The 20,085-nt window shown below is 38.6% G+C and overlaps 1 protein-coding gene across 1 annotated transcript in view; it reads left to right on the top strand.

Annotated features, from left to right (window-relative positions):
* Positions 1 to 20,085, top strand: part of LOC122801191 (multiple epidermal growth factor-like domains protein 6) — a gene marked incomplete at its 5' end in the record, with an annotated part of 1,094,182 nt that overhangs the window by 214,110 nt on the left and 859,987 nt on the right. The window contains one exon of the mRNA XM_044070750.1: positions 18,740 to 18,862. Within this exon, the coding sequence (XP_043926685.1) occupies positions 18,740 to 18,862 (123 nt within the window). The remainder of the gene's footprint in view (positions 1 to 18,739; positions 18,863 to 20,085) is intronic.

The raw sequence follows: 20,085 nt of genomic DNA, 5'->3' as shown, positions 1-20,085 counted from the left end.
TAACACAGCTGAAATTGTGAGCAACTCTTTAATAGGTAGCTAAGCACTTTCGCCCATAGGATAGCATCAGAACTACCTTAAAACACCAGACACAAATATATACATCCAACATATCATCACATGACCAGGTTAGATCCAATATAATTTAACAGTACATTAAAAATACTATGATATCTCTATAAAATTGTGCTAAACACATATATTAGTAAATCATGCATATATACATATATTAATAAAAAATAAAATATGGATGAAAGCACTTGACTCCCTGTTAAAAGGTTGCACAGAATTTCAGCTGTGTTGAATTTCAGACTGCGATTCACTGATGGAAACTTCCAGCTTGCTATGTATGATTCCTGGGGACAGTATCTTTTCTATGTGGTTACTTTTGGTTCTAAATATTATAGTTACAAAAAATGGGGTAAAATTCAATTCTGCTTTAATTGGTGTCTTTCAAAGTTCTGTGCTGAGTCCACAAAATGTCAGGGTGAGTAAGTGATCATTGTGTGAAAACACTGTCTTTTGAATACATACATGACATTAAAGAGAGTAAGTTTCATGCTGGCTCTCTGGACAGTGCTCAGAAATACTTTAATTAAAAACCTTTTTATTTGAAAGTAATTGGATTAATACAGTCATAAAACCCAGATATATTTGTGGGTAGATAAGCTGCCACACTACCTTCCAGGGAGGCCCCGTACACTTTATCCTCAAACTTAATATAATCAACTCTTTGGTTAGTGCACCTTGAAATAAGGGCAAATCTGGACTTCAGTTACCTCATTTTCATAAAGTGCATTCTGATGAAGTACAATGTTTTGAGCAGTTGTTTGTTACAATTCTGCATGGATTGTTTTCACATTTGTGTTTCAAAATAAGGTGAATCCTACCCATCATATAATTAAAAATCTGAAGTCAATTTTTATAGTTTTAAAGCCTGCCTAATCATTATAACAGACGTAAAAAATAAACAAATAAAAAAAAAAGACTGGGATGAGGTATTTTGTTATGGTCATTTAGGAACACTGATAAAATTAGAAGTAATTTCTGTTGCGTGTAAGACTGCTAGTGGCTCCCCTATCTTTGTAAGACAATTTTCAGAGATCCACATGAGATGGGTTGCACTCAGATCTACCAGTGCTGTGTAATGTGTAGATGTCATTCTGATTTAGGCATAGAGTGCATTGATACAACACTATGCATGGAAATGTGTTTTGGAAGCAAAGGAAGCTGTGAGGACAACAGGTTAACAGACTCACACATGCTTCTGTATGTACGTCTTATGGGTATTATGACTGCTGACTGTTGCAGTGAAATTCTGCTGATGCATTGAATGTATCCTTGAGACACACATTCTGTAACAGTAGCAGAGCTGTGTGCTTTTAACCGGGTCTGCAGAGGGATGAAGCCCTGACTTTGACCCAGGTAATCAAAGTTCCATTAGTGGCCTGGGCACTTGAGGAGCTGACAAAAAGAAAGAGAGGAATTATAAGACAAAGCCCTTCCCTATCTCAGGGTATAAGGGCACCTAATGACTTGGTATCTGGTGGAGAGTAAAACCTGAGATGGCATGACAGCCAGGATACACAGTAAGCAGGCTGTTAGGGGTGTGTATTCTTCTATAGAAAAAAGTGCATCTCTACTCATTGTCACTATTGCATACTCACTTGCAGTGATATTACCCAAGAGACTGGAGAGGAGGGCTAAGCAAAGAATTGCCCAATCAGTCACAGCATGATGAACCTTTGCTGTTGTTTTGCTTCCCAGTGAATGGATGGTGAATCACCCAATAACCATGTATCATTCCGTACTGGATAGAGCAAAACCATGTAATAGCATTGTTGGGGAAGAAAAACACAAGATACACATGTGCCTAGGGTCAGTGGTAGTTAAAAAATAGATATATCTCTAGATAGATACATGCATACATTTTGCTGGCAGATGGGTCATCATGGTCCCCCAGAGATGGGTATATTTTTTTTGAGTATGCATGAAGAGCATTTACATCTACTGCTGTGGGTAAAGAATGTGTTCCATTGCTGAAAATATGGTATGCATGGAAAAGGAAAAGGTTGCTAAAAGACACGTGTGTCATTTCCACTTCACCCGCACAATGGTTGCCAGTGTCAGTCCTCACTAATGTGTATCTTGCTGACTAGATGATGATGATTATGATTTAAATGCTATTTTAGACTGGGGTGTCTTACAGCAACTCCCGATTGCTATGGCAGTGTGATGACATAGGTAGGGGATGTACTTTGGTGCTGCGAGGCTGGAACTGGGACAGGAGGCAGGATAAAAAATATTCCAGAAAACAGACAGCGGGTTCTGTCTCCTCCCTGTGCTTTGTTTGGATCCAGTTTGCACACTTCTTTTTCATTATAATCTAATTTGATTCCAGTATCTATGGTTACCTGGATGTCACTAGGACAACCTATCACCCCTTTTGTGGAGCCAAACTGTTTTGCATCTGTTGTGTCTGAGAATAAATTTTAGAATCTGCACACAGTTTATAAATTTGTGTCTCTTTACTCCATTCACATCTTATGTATCTATAAAAAAGGTTTCTATTATGCTCAATATCTTTATATAAATTTTCTTCAAAATTGTCTTGGTCATGTCTCACACTATGCTTAATCTGTTTGTCCAGCTTGTTTATTCCAGTTTTCAAAGTTGTAGTTCGACCTCTTTTCCATTTCTAATATTTTTTGTCTTTTATTTTAATCGGCTATGTTGTTCTTATGGAAATATAACACTCTGATGGTGTATGCCTAGATCCTGATGTTAAACATTTATTTGATGTTTTTGGACTCAAACAATTTTTCTTTCATAACTTTCCCATTCCGTCTGCAATTTTTCCACTGAACACCTCACTCCTGTTAGTTTTACATAGTGACTGTTTTACTTCCATATAATCTGTAATTAACCTTCTGTGCATTGGTTTAGATTTCAGTTTCACAGAATTATCTAGCAACAAATTAATCGTTATAACCCCATGATCATGGCACATCAATGGTGGTAAAATTTGACTTGAAGTAACAGTAATTTCTTTAGGAATGCAAACAATCACTAGTATATTCAGTCCCATTCATTTTTTTTAATACTCTGAAGCAATTGTTGTTCCTGAAAATACATAGAGAATAATTTCCTTACTAACGTTGTTGAATCAATATTATTTCAGTCTGTTTCTGCTAAATTTAAGTCTGCAGTTAATATTATTCTTCCCTATTGTGTTTCATGCAAGTACTGTATTAATTCCTCTAGGTCATCTGCACTTGACTTTGGTGGTCTGTACACTCCAAAAATTGTTATATGTTCCAGTGTTGTTTTTATTATCACAATTACACAGTTTATAGTATTGGTGTTATCATTAAGCATGTAATAATCACAGGTCTCATGGCTATCTTTAATCCCTATCATAACACCCCCACCTGATTTTTCGTTGGAATGTCTGTTACAGTAAAAACACCTGTACCCTGACAGAATTGGTTTCCAGTCATTGTTCTTTAACCATGTTTCACAAACAATAACATCAATCTTGTGGGAATGTAGCAAATATTTCAATAAAAAGACATTATTATTAATGCTGGTAGCATTAACAACCATCAAAAATGCTATCTGTGAACTGATAAATTTTCAGTTTGGCAAAAATCCTGCCTAGTGTTTGTCAAATATTGCAAAATATCTGCTGCAAAAAATTCTCTTCCCTGATTTTGACAATTGCACACCATCCTTTCTGAACACATGGGTGCCCAAAACTAGGACATTTTTTCTATGTAGTCATTTAGTCAGAAAATCTTTTCATTCATAGCAACCCGACTATCCTTTCTATAGGTATTTTGGGAAAAATACTTCTTAGCACCAGTACAAGCTATACTAAGAGGGCTGTCACTTCCCTAGTATCAGTCAGAGAATCCTTGTGGATGACATCATTTGTACCGACATGGATAAAAATGGATCTGTACTTCTTTACATTAAGGTGTTCCAAAGCTTGTCTTCCATCTTCTATGTTTGCTCCTGGCCAGCATAACACTATTCAATGTTCATTATCTTCTCTGCGAATACACGTTATCAGTTCTTCTAATAATTGAATTTCCAGTTACAAGAATAACTTTGCTTGCCACCTCTGAAGAATCTCCAGATTCTAATACAGTAATATGTGCTCTATCAATTGTTATGAAGGATAGATCTTTATCATCACCATTACTCTTATTAATCCGTCTCTTTTTATTGTGTATTAAATTCTCATCCAGCTGGTATTATAAATCCACAGCTTGAGCCATGTAGTCAACATCTGTCTTTCTCTTCTTTTTTCTTACAGTAATGTTCTTCAATCCATCCAGGTTCAGTTTTGATTTTTTCCTTTTCACTTGCCTCTTTTTTTCTACCTTGTCTTTTTGAAAATGATGCCGTTTTTACAGACTGAAGGTTTTCCAATGGAAAGGTCTTATCATTCTCTCTAACCTGCATCACATAACAAAGCGGTGTCCTTTTTACTACGTAGTCTCTTTCCTTTACAGTCATTAATCAGTTTCTTTTTCTTCCTTATTTGTTGTGAACGTCTTCCTTTCATTTTGTTTCCTTCTAAACAAACTGGATCCTCAGATTGCTGAATACTTGCATCCACGATTCCAAAGTTGTCAGAAGCATTGTCTTGTTTCATAGGGGTTGAATGATCTTTGCAGACAAAAGATACATCATTTCCTAAATGTGTACAGTTTGTTCTTTGCCTGACATTATTTATTTCACCAGTCTAGTCATTAATATTTGAAACAATGGTTCTCCAAGCCGTGCCAATTGCACAAGTGCAGTCGTCATCATTAAGTCTAGATTTTCCAACCTTTGACACACGGAACACAGATCACCAGTGTTGTCAGCTGTTATTTTTAAATATGCATAGCATTTATTACACTGTACAAGATATTTGTCCATTAGCAAATCATTAATTGCATATTCATTTAAGGAATCCATATTCAGTTTCAAATGAATAAAATATTGTAAAAGAAAAGAATAAACAAAATCAGTACTCGGAGAATTCAAAGAGAACTTAAATCAATTTCTATGACATAAAACACGAGCAATATACAACTAAATACTAAAGAAAGTACAGTAAAGTTGTTCTGACCATAGAAGTTCGGCAAGCCAGACAAAAGTTGTAATTCCTTTATGCAGTGCATGGAGGCAAGCAGTAACTTCTGTTCACTATCACTGGCAGTCACACTTCTGTTTAACAATGAAGATCAATAAATCACAAACCAAGGTAGGATTGTTTAGATATGTTCAGGGGAGATTACTAGGCTATTGACCTGAGGTCATTTTAAGAATAGCAGTTTCATCCCAATGTAATAGGCTATCGACCTGATGTCATTTTAAGAATAGCCGTTTCATCCCAATGTAATACCATAGAAATGCTAGTCAATATGCAAGATTACATTTAGTAATGACTGTCCATATCCAGGAGGGTTGTAGGCTCTGTCTCTGGTAGAATTTATGCTGCTCCAGTCACTCATTCAGGTTCCTCTTGAACAGTGTTATAGAGGTGCTCTGTTTCACATGAATTGTTAGCCTATTTCAAAGACATGGCAGTCACTGAAAGATAAATCTGTCCCTCCAGCATGTCCTATTTATGTCGCAGGCCATATTTAGGCCAACAACCTTAACTTCGACACCCATATCAGCAACACCTTGAAAACTATTAATAAAAAAATAGGCTCGCTTTACAGAATCAAACCCTACCTCACTCCAGCAACTAGAATAACTATTGCCCACTCCCACCTTATCTCGTCCCTTCTCTATGCCTCACCCATATTTACTAACCTGTCAAAAAATAATCTTATGAAATTAGAAAACTCCTACAATAGCATAACCAGGTTTGCTACAGGTAACCCTTTCAGAACCCACCACTGTATTAATCTAAAGCAACTAGGCTGGCTTGAATTTCAGCAGCAGCTGAAAATTAATCAACTAGCCATCGCCCATAAAATACTGTATCAACCTGCCAAAATACCTATTCTATCTACTCTTATTTACCCTTACCATAACCTGAAGTCTCTAAGATCCGCACACAAACTTCTTGTAAATATTGACAAAGCAAACAACAAGGCTGGAGATTCCCTCTTCTCTAATACTGTCGGAAAAAAACTGGAAACTACTCCCCTCTGAACTGTCTACAATTCCCTCCATAACTCTTTTTAAAAAGAAACTTAAGCTCTTCCTCAAAACACAGTGGTTGTGCCCCTGTACTAATCCTGACTGACTATCTAGCTCTTGATACATGACTCAATCCTTACCTTCAGAACCCTGCATTTACTTCATCTTAACATCTAATGATCTATTTCTCCATCATAGTATTAATTACTACTATATAAAAAAATAAATAATATATATATATATATATATATATATATATATATATATATATATATATATTGCACATGTTCTACTACTAGATGTATTACATAACTGCTACTTCTTCTTACTTTCCTTTATCTATACTTACTGTACATTATGCTATTATTCTTTCTGAATGTCTACTTGTAACAGTACTTGTACTAATCAAGTATAATATACTGCATTTTTATACTTTATTAATATGTGACCAGTTATAATTTTTTTTTCTTTATCTTTTTTTCTCTCTTACTGTAAATGTATTTGCATTTTAAACATGTATTTCTTTGATGTGAACTTTGGAGCTTATCTCCCCGGGCCTCTACTGAAAATGGACATATATAGGTTCATAGGTTCATAGGTTCATACTAGGCTATCTGCCCGAGGGCATTTACAATCGCTTTGTGGCTTACGCCACCCCTTTAGTATGGGGAACTATACCCATTATTTTGCTGTGCCTCTGTCGAGCAGTGACACTGAGGTAATCCCTGGGGTATATCTGCGATCTCCCATCCATTGGTCAAGATTTCTCTTGAACAAGGCCAGCGAGGTGCTCTGCCTCACATGTACCGGGATTCTGTTCCACAGCATAGGGAGTCTTTGGGTGATGAATCTATCCCTCCAGCACGTCCTATTAATAGCCGTGTCGAGGTTTAAGTCTCCCGCCCTTGTGGCTCTGATGGATCTAGATTTGTTGAGGTGAAGCATATTCATCAAATCTGGGTTTGACATGGTCTTGTATGTTAGGCAAAGGTCACCTCTGAGACTGAATAGAGCTGGAGTTCTTTCAGTCGGGCAGCATAGGATAGATTTTTGAGACCCTTTATCCTTTTGGTGAGGAACTTTGTGGCCTCTCCAGCTGCTGCAAGTGTCGGGTCAGATACATTCCAAATGGGGCATTGTACTCAATCATTGGTCTGATGAGTGATGAGTAAAGGGAGACTATAACCTCCCTTGATCTAGATGAGAATCCCTTCATGATGAGGTGGGCAATGTAGAAGGTCTTCCTAACTACTTTAGCTACATGGGTGTCGAATGACAGACTACTATCAACCTGGGTCCCCAGGTCCCTGATAACTTCTTCTGTGCTCAGTGGATTGCCTCCTATTTGGTAGCTAGGGGTAACCTTGTTTTTCCCGAAGGGTATGACTATGCATTTTTGGCATTTAACTTTAGGCCGTGGCTCTGGCACCAGTTATCCGTTACTGTGAGACCCTTCTGAAGGATATCTGTGTCAGATGTGTTTTCTACTATGGCCCAGTTTGCAGTCATCTGCAAACTTTGTCAGCCATAACCCTCCTGTGTTTGCTTGTACTTCAGAAAAGTAGATGCCAAACAAGAGTGGGCCCAGGACTGAGCCCTGTGGGACACCACTTGTGACAGGCTTTGAGTCTGACATGGCGCCAGCAACTCTGACCCTGTGGGTTCTGTCACTCAGCCAGTTTGCAACCCATCTTGTGATGTATGGGTTAACATTTAAGCTGATGAGTTTTTCAATGATACCCGAGTGGGGTATTGTATCAAGGCCTTAGCCAGATCGAGGTAGGCTGTATGGACTGCCTTTCCCTCATCAATGGCTTTGGTGACTGTTTGAAAAAGTCAACCAAGTTTAAAAGGCATGATCTGCCTTTGACAAAGCCATACTGGGTTGGATCCAAAGTCTGCAAATTCCCAATGTCTTTATTTATGAGGTCCATTATGATCCTCTCCATGGCTTTGCAGATAAGGCTTGTCAAGCTAATGGGCGGTAATTACCAGGGTCGGTGGAGGCACCGCCTTTGTGAAGTGGGACCACAGTTGCAGTGCGCCACTCCTGGCATCCAGAGGTAAGACTTTGATTAAACAGCTGTCCTAGCTGTGGGTTTAATTCCTCATTGAGTTCGTGGAGCACACAGCCGGGGACACCATCAGGTCCCATGGATGCTGTGTTTTTGCTTTGGAGAGAGCAGTTCTCACTTGGGCTGGAGATGTTTGGGGGCTGCAATCATTTGGTATAGATATCTCTCCTTTTGGGGGAGGGGTGAGAAGTTTGCACTGAACCTGTCAGCCAGTATGTTGGCAATGTCTGTAGGATCAGTAATCTTCACATCATTTTGAACTAGTTCTGAGCATATCTGGGAGTTTCCTCCTAGGTTTCTAACATAGCTAAAGAAGGCCTTATGATTGTCTTTTGAGTCTTTAGCTATTTTTCTCTCGAAATTTGCTTTGGATGATTTTATGAGAGCTCTTAGTTTTTACTTATAGTGATCAAGGGTGTCTTACCTTTTAAGGATTTTGCTCTATCTTGTAGTAGCTTCCTCCTTTTGTTGTAGAGTTTGTTTATGGCTGGGGTCCACCAGACTGGACGCTTGCCTTTGGTACAAAGAGTCTTTGTTTTGCTTGGGATTGCCTTATCCATGCAGTCCTGCAGGTGCTGGTAGAAGGCATTTGTAAGTGATTCAGCTGCTTGAGTACTGTTGGGGCCTTAAAGGAGACCACACTAGTCTTTAGAAGTGTGAAGTCGGCTTTGGGAAGTTCTTTACTGTGGTCTTTTTATTTCAGGTGGGGGTGGGATGAGGACCTCCAGCGAGATTAGTTGTGATCTGATCTCACCAGTGAGGGGTATACTTCTGGTGTTGAACATTGTGCTCCCATGTTCGTGATGATGAGATCAAGTATGTTATCTCCTCTTGTGGGAATGGTGACTAGTTGTTCCATGGCATTTGAGTTTATGAATTCCAGGAACTTTTGGGCTAGGGTGTTTGGGCTTGAGTAGTGTTCCCAGTCTATATTTGGGTAATTGAAGTCACCTAGTATGATGGTGTTTGGTGATACATTTATCCTCTAGTGTTTTCAGGAAGGCCATGTGAGGTTCCTGTGTTTGTGAGGGTGGCCTGTAACATGCTACTATTTGCAGAGCAGTCTTGCCTACGGTTAATTGCACCTGGATGGTCTCCGATGCATCATGTGTTGCCACCAGTCTTGAGGTGTGGGTGTCCTTGATGAATATGGATACCCTCCTTTCTTGGTATTTTCCTGATTTTGGGGCATGATATGAGGTAAAACCTGATAGCTGGGGTGCTCTCAGGAGCCTTGAACCAGGTTTCTGTCACAGCACAGACATCGATGTTCTCCATACTGAGAAGGGCCTCGGTCGTGCATTTTGAGATTTAGACTTCTGGCATTGAGCAGCATTACCCTTAGTTTATTTCCTTTTTGTGTTCTAGGGTGGTAGGTTTAGAATTTGAGCCTTGCCTAAAAAGGCACTATGGGGTGGCAAGAGCCTTTGCCAATATCCGAATCCCAGGGGTGACAGGTGCAAGCCGCAGCGTGGCTTGTCCAGCATGTCATCCCAGGCAGACAGATACTGGATCCCCTTTGAATGACACCAGTGTTTAAGCCAATTGTTAAAGCTGATCATCTTATCTCTGTATTGTGGCATCATTCTTGGTGAAGGTAGGATACTGCTCAAGGTCAGGGTCATACCTGCCTGGGCTACATAATCAGAGAGCTCCTCAATGTCTCTTTTCATGTAGTCCAAGGAGGTGCGTCTCAGGTCGTTTACACCAGCGTGGACAATGACTGAGTCATATTTGTACCTGCTGTTGAGAGACCTGAGTGCTTGCATTATGTGGTGGATTCTAGCGCCCGACAGACAGCTTACTGTGACCTTCTCCTTACTCAGTCTGGTGAGCGGGACATCAGTGTGTCTGACTATGGAGTCACCAATGACTAGTGTGTCTGGCATTGTGTTTGGCCTTAAGGGCTGTGACTGTTTGACACTCTGACTGTGAGGTCTATGTGTTGCAGGTGTTGTGTTCTGAGGTGGTGGTTTTTTGGGTGTCTGCTTTGGTGGCCTCTGCTGTTTTGGTAGATTTTTGATCAGAGCCTCCGAGTATGTCTTTGTGTGTTTATGTGTATGATTTGAGGTTGTAATGGTACTATGTGAGACTGGGTCTATAGTGTGTGTGGTAACCTTCCCCTCCTGACTGGTCTTGCCAGTCCTATGTTGAGAGAGCTCAGCCTCCAGTTTGGCCGTATAGTTGCATCTCGCATGTATTTGTGTTTTGTGGGAGGAGGAGAGGGTTGTCTGTGTACATGAGGCAATTGTAACATTGCCTCAATATTCCCAGGTTCACCAGCTGAGCAGGAGATGACACTAGCAACTGATCCCTCGACATGCTAGAAGGATAGACAAAAAACTTTAACAAAGATTCGGGGATGTGGGTGACCGAGAAATGGGGGTTGCCTTTTGGGGTGCTATCTATAAGAGTGCCGTATCAAGGTAATAAGTACTGTAGGAGCAAGTGCTAGGTTTAACAGATAGAGAATAGTCTACTTAGAGTCAAGTAGAGATGATCTTTTTAGTTATAGGATACGCTGATTAGATGAGTAGTATAGGTTGAGGAAGGTAGTTTCAAGGAAAATTTGAAGAGTGGACTTTAGGTAGCCGAATAGTTTAAACCTGCTTAACCGAGCTGCCCTAGTGTGCAACAGTGGCAACTCCAGCTAAATCGGCGCTTAATGCGCGCTAAAGCGTCTTTATAGCAGGGGCTGGAAAAGACAGGAAATGACCCAAAATGGCCAATAAACTACAAGTTACTGCCTTAAACCACTCCTCTGAGGACAAACAGGCAGTTCAGTACTCCCTACTCCCACTAGTGAGTAAAGAAACTACCCTTGACCAAACAAGGAAAATGGAGAAAACAGGAACCAAGACAAAGCCCAGGGATCAGCAAAATCTGGTCTCTGGAACACTAGTTTAGGAAAGTATGGAAAGCAAGGATATTTTTTTGTTTTTTCAAGTTTTTTACAGAAAAGCAGAAAACACAATAAATGCTATGATTTTCGATTAAATGCTATCAAAAGCTAGTACACTTGAGTGTATTAGCCTGTAGTTTAACTTTTAGGCAAAACTTAAACTAGCAAGTGCAGTAAACAGTTTTAACTTATAAACACAGAAAAACAGTGCAAACTTTGATAAAATAAGCAGAAACAGTAGTCGACAGGCACAAATAGTAAAAAGCCAAGAAAAATACTTAAAATCTGGAAAGGTAGTCTTTTCTGGTCTCTGCTGCTAGAGGAACACTGCTGGCCACCACGAGGAGCTGTGCTGAGTTCTCAATAGCTGGAAAAGCCCGCCAAAACGTGCTTTATAGCAGGGGGCTGGAAAAGACAGGAAATGACCCAAAATGGCCAATAAACTACAAGTTACTGCCTTAAACCACTCCTCTGAGGACAAACAGGCAGTTCAGTACTCCCTACTCCCACTAGTGAGTAAAGAAACTACCCCTTGACCAAACAAGGAAAATGGAGAAAACAGGAACCAAGACAAAGCCCAGGGATCAGCAAAATCTGGTCTCTGGAACACTAGTTTAGGAAAGTATGGAAAGCAAGGATATTTTTTTGTTTGTTTTTTTCAAGTTTTTTTACAGAAAAGCAGAAAACACAATAAATGCTATGATTTTCGATTAAATGCTATCAAAAGCTATTAAATGCTATCAAAAGCTAGTACTAGCCCGGTCAACAAATGTAAAATAAAAATAAATAAAATAAAATAATTTATGTCCCTGGAATGGGTAGCCCTAGTCCAATTTGATTTACCTATATGCAGCAAGTTCATTAGGTTTGGGTCTTGAATTGCTCTGTGGGCCAGGCATAAGTCTCCTCTAAGAAGTTTAAATGATATGGAGTATAGTGACAGGGACTTTATTCGGTCTGTGTAAGGCACATGCTGAAGCCCCTTGATCTTCTTTGTTAGATACCTGTGAGGTCTCTTTAATTATTGCAGGTACTTAGTATGGTACATGCCAAACTGGGTGTTATACTCAATTATGGGCCAGATAAGTGACGAGCATAGGGAAGTTATAATGTCTTTTGCTGTCGAAGCAATGCCTTTATTAATCAAGTGTGCTGCATAAAAAGCTTTCCTTACTGTAGTAGACACATGATGTTCGAAGTTAAGAAAATCAAGGGCCTAAATCATAAAATCTGTCTGGACCTCCTCAAAGTCCTGTCTCAAAGCCTTGCTCTTCTCAATGTCATACAGTCTACTGATGGGTGATCTCGGCCTCATACAGAGCCTCAACAGACCCTATACTGTCAGACCTACTGCACATGTGCTAGTCCAGTGGGAGCATAAACACTCGCAAAAGGGGTTTCAATCTCTTTTGCAACATAAGTAGAACATGTTGGTGGGATAGATATGTATCACACAGAGTACCATTTCTTTGAAATCACCTTCCTCTTCTCATAAAGCAAAGTACTTCCCTTTCACTATCTAAATAATAATTAGGAAGAATTGATGGATAACTGCAAATTCACCCCTGGTATAACATCTTTGTTCCTCATGGATAGGGACAACATGTAAATGTTGATGTGGGAGGTTGGTATAATGGTTACGGTGTTTACTTTACAGACACAAGGTACAGGGTTTAATTCTAACATAGGGCAATTGGCTAGGCTTAAAATGGTCCACAAGGGCAGTTGGCCTGGTACTAATCTAAGACCTATGAACCTATGAAATGTTCTGCTCATGGAAATGTTTGGCTAGGTATCAAAAGAGCCACACAGATCAATAGCCTCATAAGTACCAATGAATCTAAATAAAACCATACTATTCACTGGAAAGTCTGGTAAGAAAACTAATCCAAATACTTTGGCGACATAATGTGAAACCAGGATTTACTAGAGAGTACACTAACACTGAGAAAGATTGAAGGTAAAAGAAGATGGAGGCAGCAGTGGCTTAGAGGGTTAGACAACATTACTGAAGTTATGAGTATGAATTTGCAAGAACTTAAAGATAGAGTGGTCAACAGATAGACTTGGCATGCTAAAGTTCATTGGGTCACATAGAGCTGGAATCATTGAAATGGCTAATAAAGTATAATATCTTGTCAGAAAATAGTTTTATACAACTGGGACAAGTAAATGCTGAAGAGACAAATATGTGAACATTGTTAACTTGTCAAGCCACTGAGCAGCACCATCAGACCAAACACTGCTGAAATCAGTACAAAGATTTTCCTTTTGAAATAGTTATGCTTAAAGAAGTGGATTCTGCTAATGCTTTGGGTTATATGTTGTGTGAGAATTTAAGTATTGTAAGACAAGCTAACAGTGCAAAGGAAAAGACTGTATGCATTCAGAATAAATCATGGTGCCCGAGACATATCTCATATGTTCATAGGAGGTTACTAGGCTAATGGCCCTAGGCCCTTTACAAGCCTAGACATGTTATTCCCATGTTCCCTAATTGACCTTGGTTAGATGGTCATTATTTGCAGAATGAGTCTATGATCTGCACTGACAGCCCCTGTCCACGAGGAACATAGGTACCACCTCTGGTGTGAGTTTACAGTCTCCCAATCAGTTGTCTAGGTTGCACTTGAATAGGGTTATTGAGGAGTTCTGCTTCAAGTGAACTGGGAGTTAATTACAGAGGAGCGGCAATCTCTGGGAGATATGTTTTTCTCTCCAGCATGTTCTGTTAATGTCACAGGCTAGGTTGAGGTCCCTGGAGTGAGTGACAGTAGTCCCATTTAATTTGCAGATGTGCAGCATTTCCATTAGGCAATGGCAGACACTGCTGTGTGGCCAGACACAAGTCACCTCTCAGCAGCCAGAAGGATACAGAGTACAGTGACAGGACTTTCAGTTTGTCCATGTAGGTTATGTTTTGGAGGCTCTGAAGTTTCTTGGTGAGAAACCTCTGTGGTCTGTCCAGCTGCTGCAGGTGTCTAGTGAGATTCGTGCAAAAGGGAACACTGTACTCTATTAGTGGTCTGATGAGGGTAGAATACGGAGGAGTTATAACATCCTTAGTCTTGGATGTGATTTCCTTACTTATAATTTGTGCAACATAGAAGGCTTTTCTTGTCACTGTGGACACATGGTGATCAATGTTTAGATTGCTATTAACCTGTTTTCCTAAATCTCACAGCACTAGGTTTGAGATTACGGGGGTACTGTCAAAATTGTAATTTGCAGGGAATTCTTTGCCAAATGGGATAATAATACACTTTTTGCATTTAGTTTTAGTCCATGGCTTTGGCATCAAACATTTGTCTGTATTAGCCCCTTTTATAATATGTTAACATCTGTTGTGGACTCAGTGATTGCACCTAGTTTGCAATCATCAGTGAACTTGTTAAGCCAAAGGCCATCTACTTTCACCTGGACATCCAAGAAATAGATTCCAAACAGGAGAGGGCCCAGCACACATCCCTGTGGTATGCCAATGGAAACTGGTCTACTGGTAGAGGCAACTTTGACATTATGCATTCAGTCCATGAGCCAGTTAGCTGCCCATCTAGTGACGTATGACATCTCAGATATGTTATAGATCCATTCCAGTGATAAACTATATAAATGTACTGATTTATTCACAGCTCGCAAGGAGGATATCACATACTAATGAAACCTGATGAAGTAGCAGTGATACATGCTCTTAGAAAGCACCTATAGCATTGAGGAGTAATGTACATCAAGAATCACAGCATAAGTAGATATTAGGTGTCAGTAGGAAGTAATTAGGAGTAACAGAAATGGTGAATAGCATAGTCACTGTTGTGAAGAAAGGTAAGTAATATTGATCCGCAAGACCTGAATAAAGTGATGGATAGAGAAAATTACTCATTTTTACAGCTGAAAGCAGTCTCAGTGACAAATGGTAAGTTTTTCTCAGTACTAGATAGATGCCTTGGTTTCTGGCAAATATGGCTAGAAGCCATGAGGAAAATATGTATTCCACAGACTCATTGTTTTCCCATTTTTCAGCAACAGAGGTATTCTAAAGTGCTACTTCACATGATAGTACATGCTTGAAAAGTATTTTAAACCTCATTGATGATCTGAGTGGGGTAGTCATACAAAAGTCAAGACCAGAGACTAATACAAGTGCTGAATATATTAAAACAGCATCATTTAAAGCTAGATAAGACCAAATGTAGAATAACTGCCAACTCTAAGAACTGTACAAATGCCAAGGCCTGTAGGTAAACATGAATGACAGATTGAGTGATGTAGTATTTTGCAACATTTACATCTAATATTTCTGAGATTGCTATGCCTATAAAAATGTTTTGAGAGGAAGATATAGCTTGAAACAAACATATGAAAAGTGAATGTTTTGAAATATTAGGTAGTAATGTTCTAACATTAAAATATCATGATGTTAAAAAGCTAGTTATTTTGCAACTAGATGCCAGACAGAATAGAACAGGAGCTTTGATCCTTCATGTGAAAAGACCACTTGCATAAGGGCCATCATGTTTACAGATGTACATTGATACTCATGAATTAAAATACTTGGCAATCAGAGTGGATGACAATCAGAACAGAACAGGAACTATGGTCCTACAGATAACAAACCAGTTGCCAATGTGTCAAGAGCATTTACAGATGTCCAGTATGCAGCCTCTTAACAATAGTATGCATTTGTGACAAAGTCCATTAATATGTGCATACAAAAGAAGTTCAGGTATAAACACGTCACAAAACATTGTAGATCATATTCAAAAGTCCTTTTAAAAAATACCCGTAAGACTGTAGGCAAGAGTTATTTAAACTACATAAGTGTGAGCTTAAAGTATGCTGCAGTACAGGCAAGGAGGTACATGCAGCAGATATGTGGAATGCAACATAGTTATCAAAGAGGCACAAACTAGAGATTCTTTTGGTAATATAGGAGTTAGTATGACAGAGGGAAAAGTAAAAGAACTTTAGAAATGTAGTGATACTATCTTACAAATATAGTTACTGAGAGGATGGCCTGAGCAAAAATACCAATACAAAAAAAATTCAGTCAAAAATTCATACAAGGAAAATAAGTTTAATATATGCTTTAACGTTCTAAGCTAAGAAAATAATAGTTTACAATCAGCTGAGATAATAGACACTTTAGAGGATGTATGATTCATAACTGGGAATATTACAGTGCAATAAAAGAGCAAAATATTTATAGTTTTGGTCAGGAACATTGAATTATTTAGAGCAAGTAGTACAATACTACAATCTACATTTTATACATTGCATACAGTCTTAAGGAAGAGATGCTGATGTACCCTGTTTTAGTTAATCTGTGGTGCAGAGTGAGTGCATTTTGTTAATTTCAAAGGAGCCATGTATTGTGTAAGTGTCGATTATTTTCCAGGTTACCTGAAATAATGAAACCAACAGACACAACAAAATAAAGGCGTGACTGCACATACTTAATATCGCCGTATCCGACAGTGGCCCACAAAGTACTTGCCAGGAATTTAGAAGATTTGTTTGTGAATGAGAACTGAGACAGATCATGTCTAATGCACAGTATTCTGATTTGAGGAGCGAATAGACAGAACTAACCAAACGGGGAAGAATCTCGCAGACAGCCATCTCACAGTTTTTGAATCTAGGAATACTCCCTTTGTAGCTTATAGGAAAGTTTATAGAGAAAAAATGCAGACATATTTAAAAAATGTAATTATAACAAGGACATATTACAGACGAAAAGGAGAACCAGAAGTGTCCAACCAAATCCCTTTTGCTCCAAAATAACCGAATGAGAAAAATGTGATGGTAAAGAGCTGCAGAGACAAAGCGAGAGAGAAAGTGGTAAAGTTATGTTTCAAAATTAAGCTGCTATAAAATTAAATACTTTGAAAGAGAGAATTAATTTAGGAACTGCACTTTTATTAATTTATTTGAATTAATTGAAGAACATTTGATTAGTGTGAGTTAATGACATAAAAGACTTGCAAACATTACAATGTCTGCTTTCATCATAAATATACATTGGGACTGTGAAATATTTCACTAAAAATTTCTGTGAAGTGTAGTATAAGAATATATACAGTTGAAGCTTATTGTAACAGTGTATAACACATGACATGATAGAATGGTGTTAAGGAAAGGACTGGTAATGCAGAGCCTGGATTACACAAGCTGACCTTGTAGGAGGCGGGTGTAACTCCATTTGTAGTAGGATACAGGCTCTTGGATTCCAGAGTTGAGAAAGCTGCAGCAGAAGAGTAGTTTCTGGCTAGCTATGCTTTACATAGGGACTTCATCTCTGACGTAACTGCTACACTGTTTAACTGGATATAAGGGGCAACAAAAATAAATAAATAAATACATTTAATATCAACAAATTTTTCCAACAAAGTTCAGATACAGATATATAGGTTCATAGGTAGGTACTAGGCTATCGGCCCAAGGGCCTACGTAAGCCTAGCCAACAAGGTTCCCTGGCTTACACCACCCAAGAAAGTTATTTTCCTGTGCCACTGTCGAGCAGAGACACAGAAGTGATCCCCAGGGTGTTTTTCCTATTTCCCAACCACTCATCAAGATTTTTCTTGAGTGCTAATGAAGCACTCTGCTTGACATAGATGGGTAGCCTGTTCCAGGGTATGGGAAGTCTCTGGGACAGGAATCTATCCCTCCAGCATGTCCTGTTTATTGTGGTGACAAGGTTTAGGTCCCTAGAGCGTGTAGCTCTGAGGGATTGGGATTTCTTTAGGTGTAGCATGTCCAACAGCTCAGCATTTGACATAGCTTTATATGTTAAGCAGAGATCACCTCGGAGTAGGCGATATGCTACGGAGTAAAGCTGGAGTTTTTTGAGGCGGTCAGTGTAGGGCATTTGTTTGAGGCCAGTAATCCTCTTTGTGAGGTACTTCTGTGGCCTTTCCAGCTGCTGTAGATGTCTTGAGGTACATTCCAAAAGGGGCATTGTACTCTATAATGGTCTAATGAGTGTCGAGTAGAGGGAAACAATGACCTCATTTTTCCTGGATGAGAACCCTTTTATGATGAGGTGTGCCATGTAGAAGGACTTCCTGACTACTGTGGCGATGTGACTATCAAAGGAGACGAGGTACTTCAACTGAATGTACCTAATGAGAGGTAGGTATATACAAAGTAGGTAGGAAGGAAAATGGAGGAAGGTACCATATGCTGAGAAATATGCCAAATGAATGAGATGCCCACATGGTAATACACAAGTCAGGGTTTAAGTTATATGAATTCTGCAGGGGTCAAAGGCAGACATAATATCTGTAATAGCTATAAGAGGCCACAGTGGTAACCCAGTTTACCTGTTAATTGTTTCTCAAAGTATATGTTGTTTGTATGAAACTTAAATGAAAGCTTTTATTTTAATATTAGGAAAATGTTATATGGTTTCTTAATGCAAGCCAAAACCTCAGTATATTTTAAATAAGTGCAGGTAATTACTTCTGTAAACTGCTGTTTACCATCATTTAACTTTCTAAAATTAAACCTGACATATTTATTCTTTGTTATACTGAAATTAATATCAGAACTGATATCATTATAGTTCATATAAAATTATGTCATTGCTGATGTGTTTGTTTGGTACTTACAGTGCTGGACCCTTGTCAAGATAGGAACGGTGGCTGCATGCATGTCTGTAACAACCATGGAGGAGTTGCTGTCTGTAGCTGCCATCCAGGCTATGAGCTGTCACTGAATGGCCAAAGCTGTGACGGTAAGAATCACGATAGAAAATTCAAGAAATTAAACTGCAGAGTAATGACATGTATACATGTGTTGCAATATGGTTTTGTATGCAAACCAATGCACTACAAAAGAACTACTATTTGCTTACTTTTTATATCATATTACTTCTGCTTGAATAGTTTGTATTTTTGAATTTACTAATTAAAGGAGAGTTCATAGACTGCTTAGACAGTCTGGCAGTTGGCACAAAAGATTAATGCTATGATCTATTAATGAGATGCTTCTTTTATTTCAGGGTTTAATTCCCTCTACCTCTATTTATATTGTGTGACTCTGAAGAAATCATTAAACTAGAAAGTGCTTCTAAGTCTGCTTTGAAAAAGGCATTTGTATAAAGTCAGCTTACTCAGTTTACAAAAATACTATTTGCACTGAGTTTGTTGGAACTTTTCATATATCCCTAAGCTTTTAATTTGAACAGTCTGATCAAAAAATGTTATCAGTAACTTTTAAAGGGATGTACTGACTGAAACACAAAACAAAGTTTTTTAGCAGTGAATATAGAAATGGCTTACACATCTAAATTTTTAAAGACAGAACAAAGCTGCAGTGTTTCTGTTGAGAGGAGAGTAGTCATTTATTATTATTAAATGCATACCCAGCATTTTTCTTTCTGAGGATTTATTTCCTTTACAGAGAGGATGCTTAAAGAAAAAAACTCTCTTTGTCTGTCCATGTGTTTCTCTCATTACTACTGATGAAATATCATGACTTGTACACATTGAGTGTTGCAGATCATCCTATAATAATTAAGAGATGCTATATCTATACAGAGTCTACCCAAAAAGGCAAACAAGGTGAGCTTCGTTGAAATTAGTAGTCACTCATAAAAATGTTCTAATTAGTGAAAGAGTTTTCTCCATCCTATTTCCAGGAGCTGGAATAACTTCATCTGTATTCAGAAAGAATAAAGTTTAATATACTTACAAAACTAGTGCAGTATTTCATCAACTATGTAAAACATGAATCCCCCAGCAGCTATAGTAGCTTTCAGGTCTAAAATAACTACATTAAGTGTGGGGAAATATACCACTCTAGACATAAGGGTATTGATGCCTGTATTAACCTTAAAATTTATACAGATTAAGAAAATAAATTCATTCAGTATTCTTTATTTACACAGCATCCTAATGTGTATGGTGCCTGCACTGAGTGACTCATTTCTATAAAATGTCACTTGTAAATCTTTCT

The sequence above is a fragment of the Protopterus annectens genome, chromosome 4.part1, assembly GCF_019279795.1.
Source record: "Protopterus annectens isolate FY-2018-M chromosome 4.part1, PAN1.0, whole genome shotgun sequence".
Lineage (NCBI taxonomy): Eukaryota > Metazoa > Chordata > Ceratodontiformes > Protopteridae > Protopterus > Protopterus annectens.
This window is presented reverse-complemented; position numbering and strand designations above follow the sequence as displayed.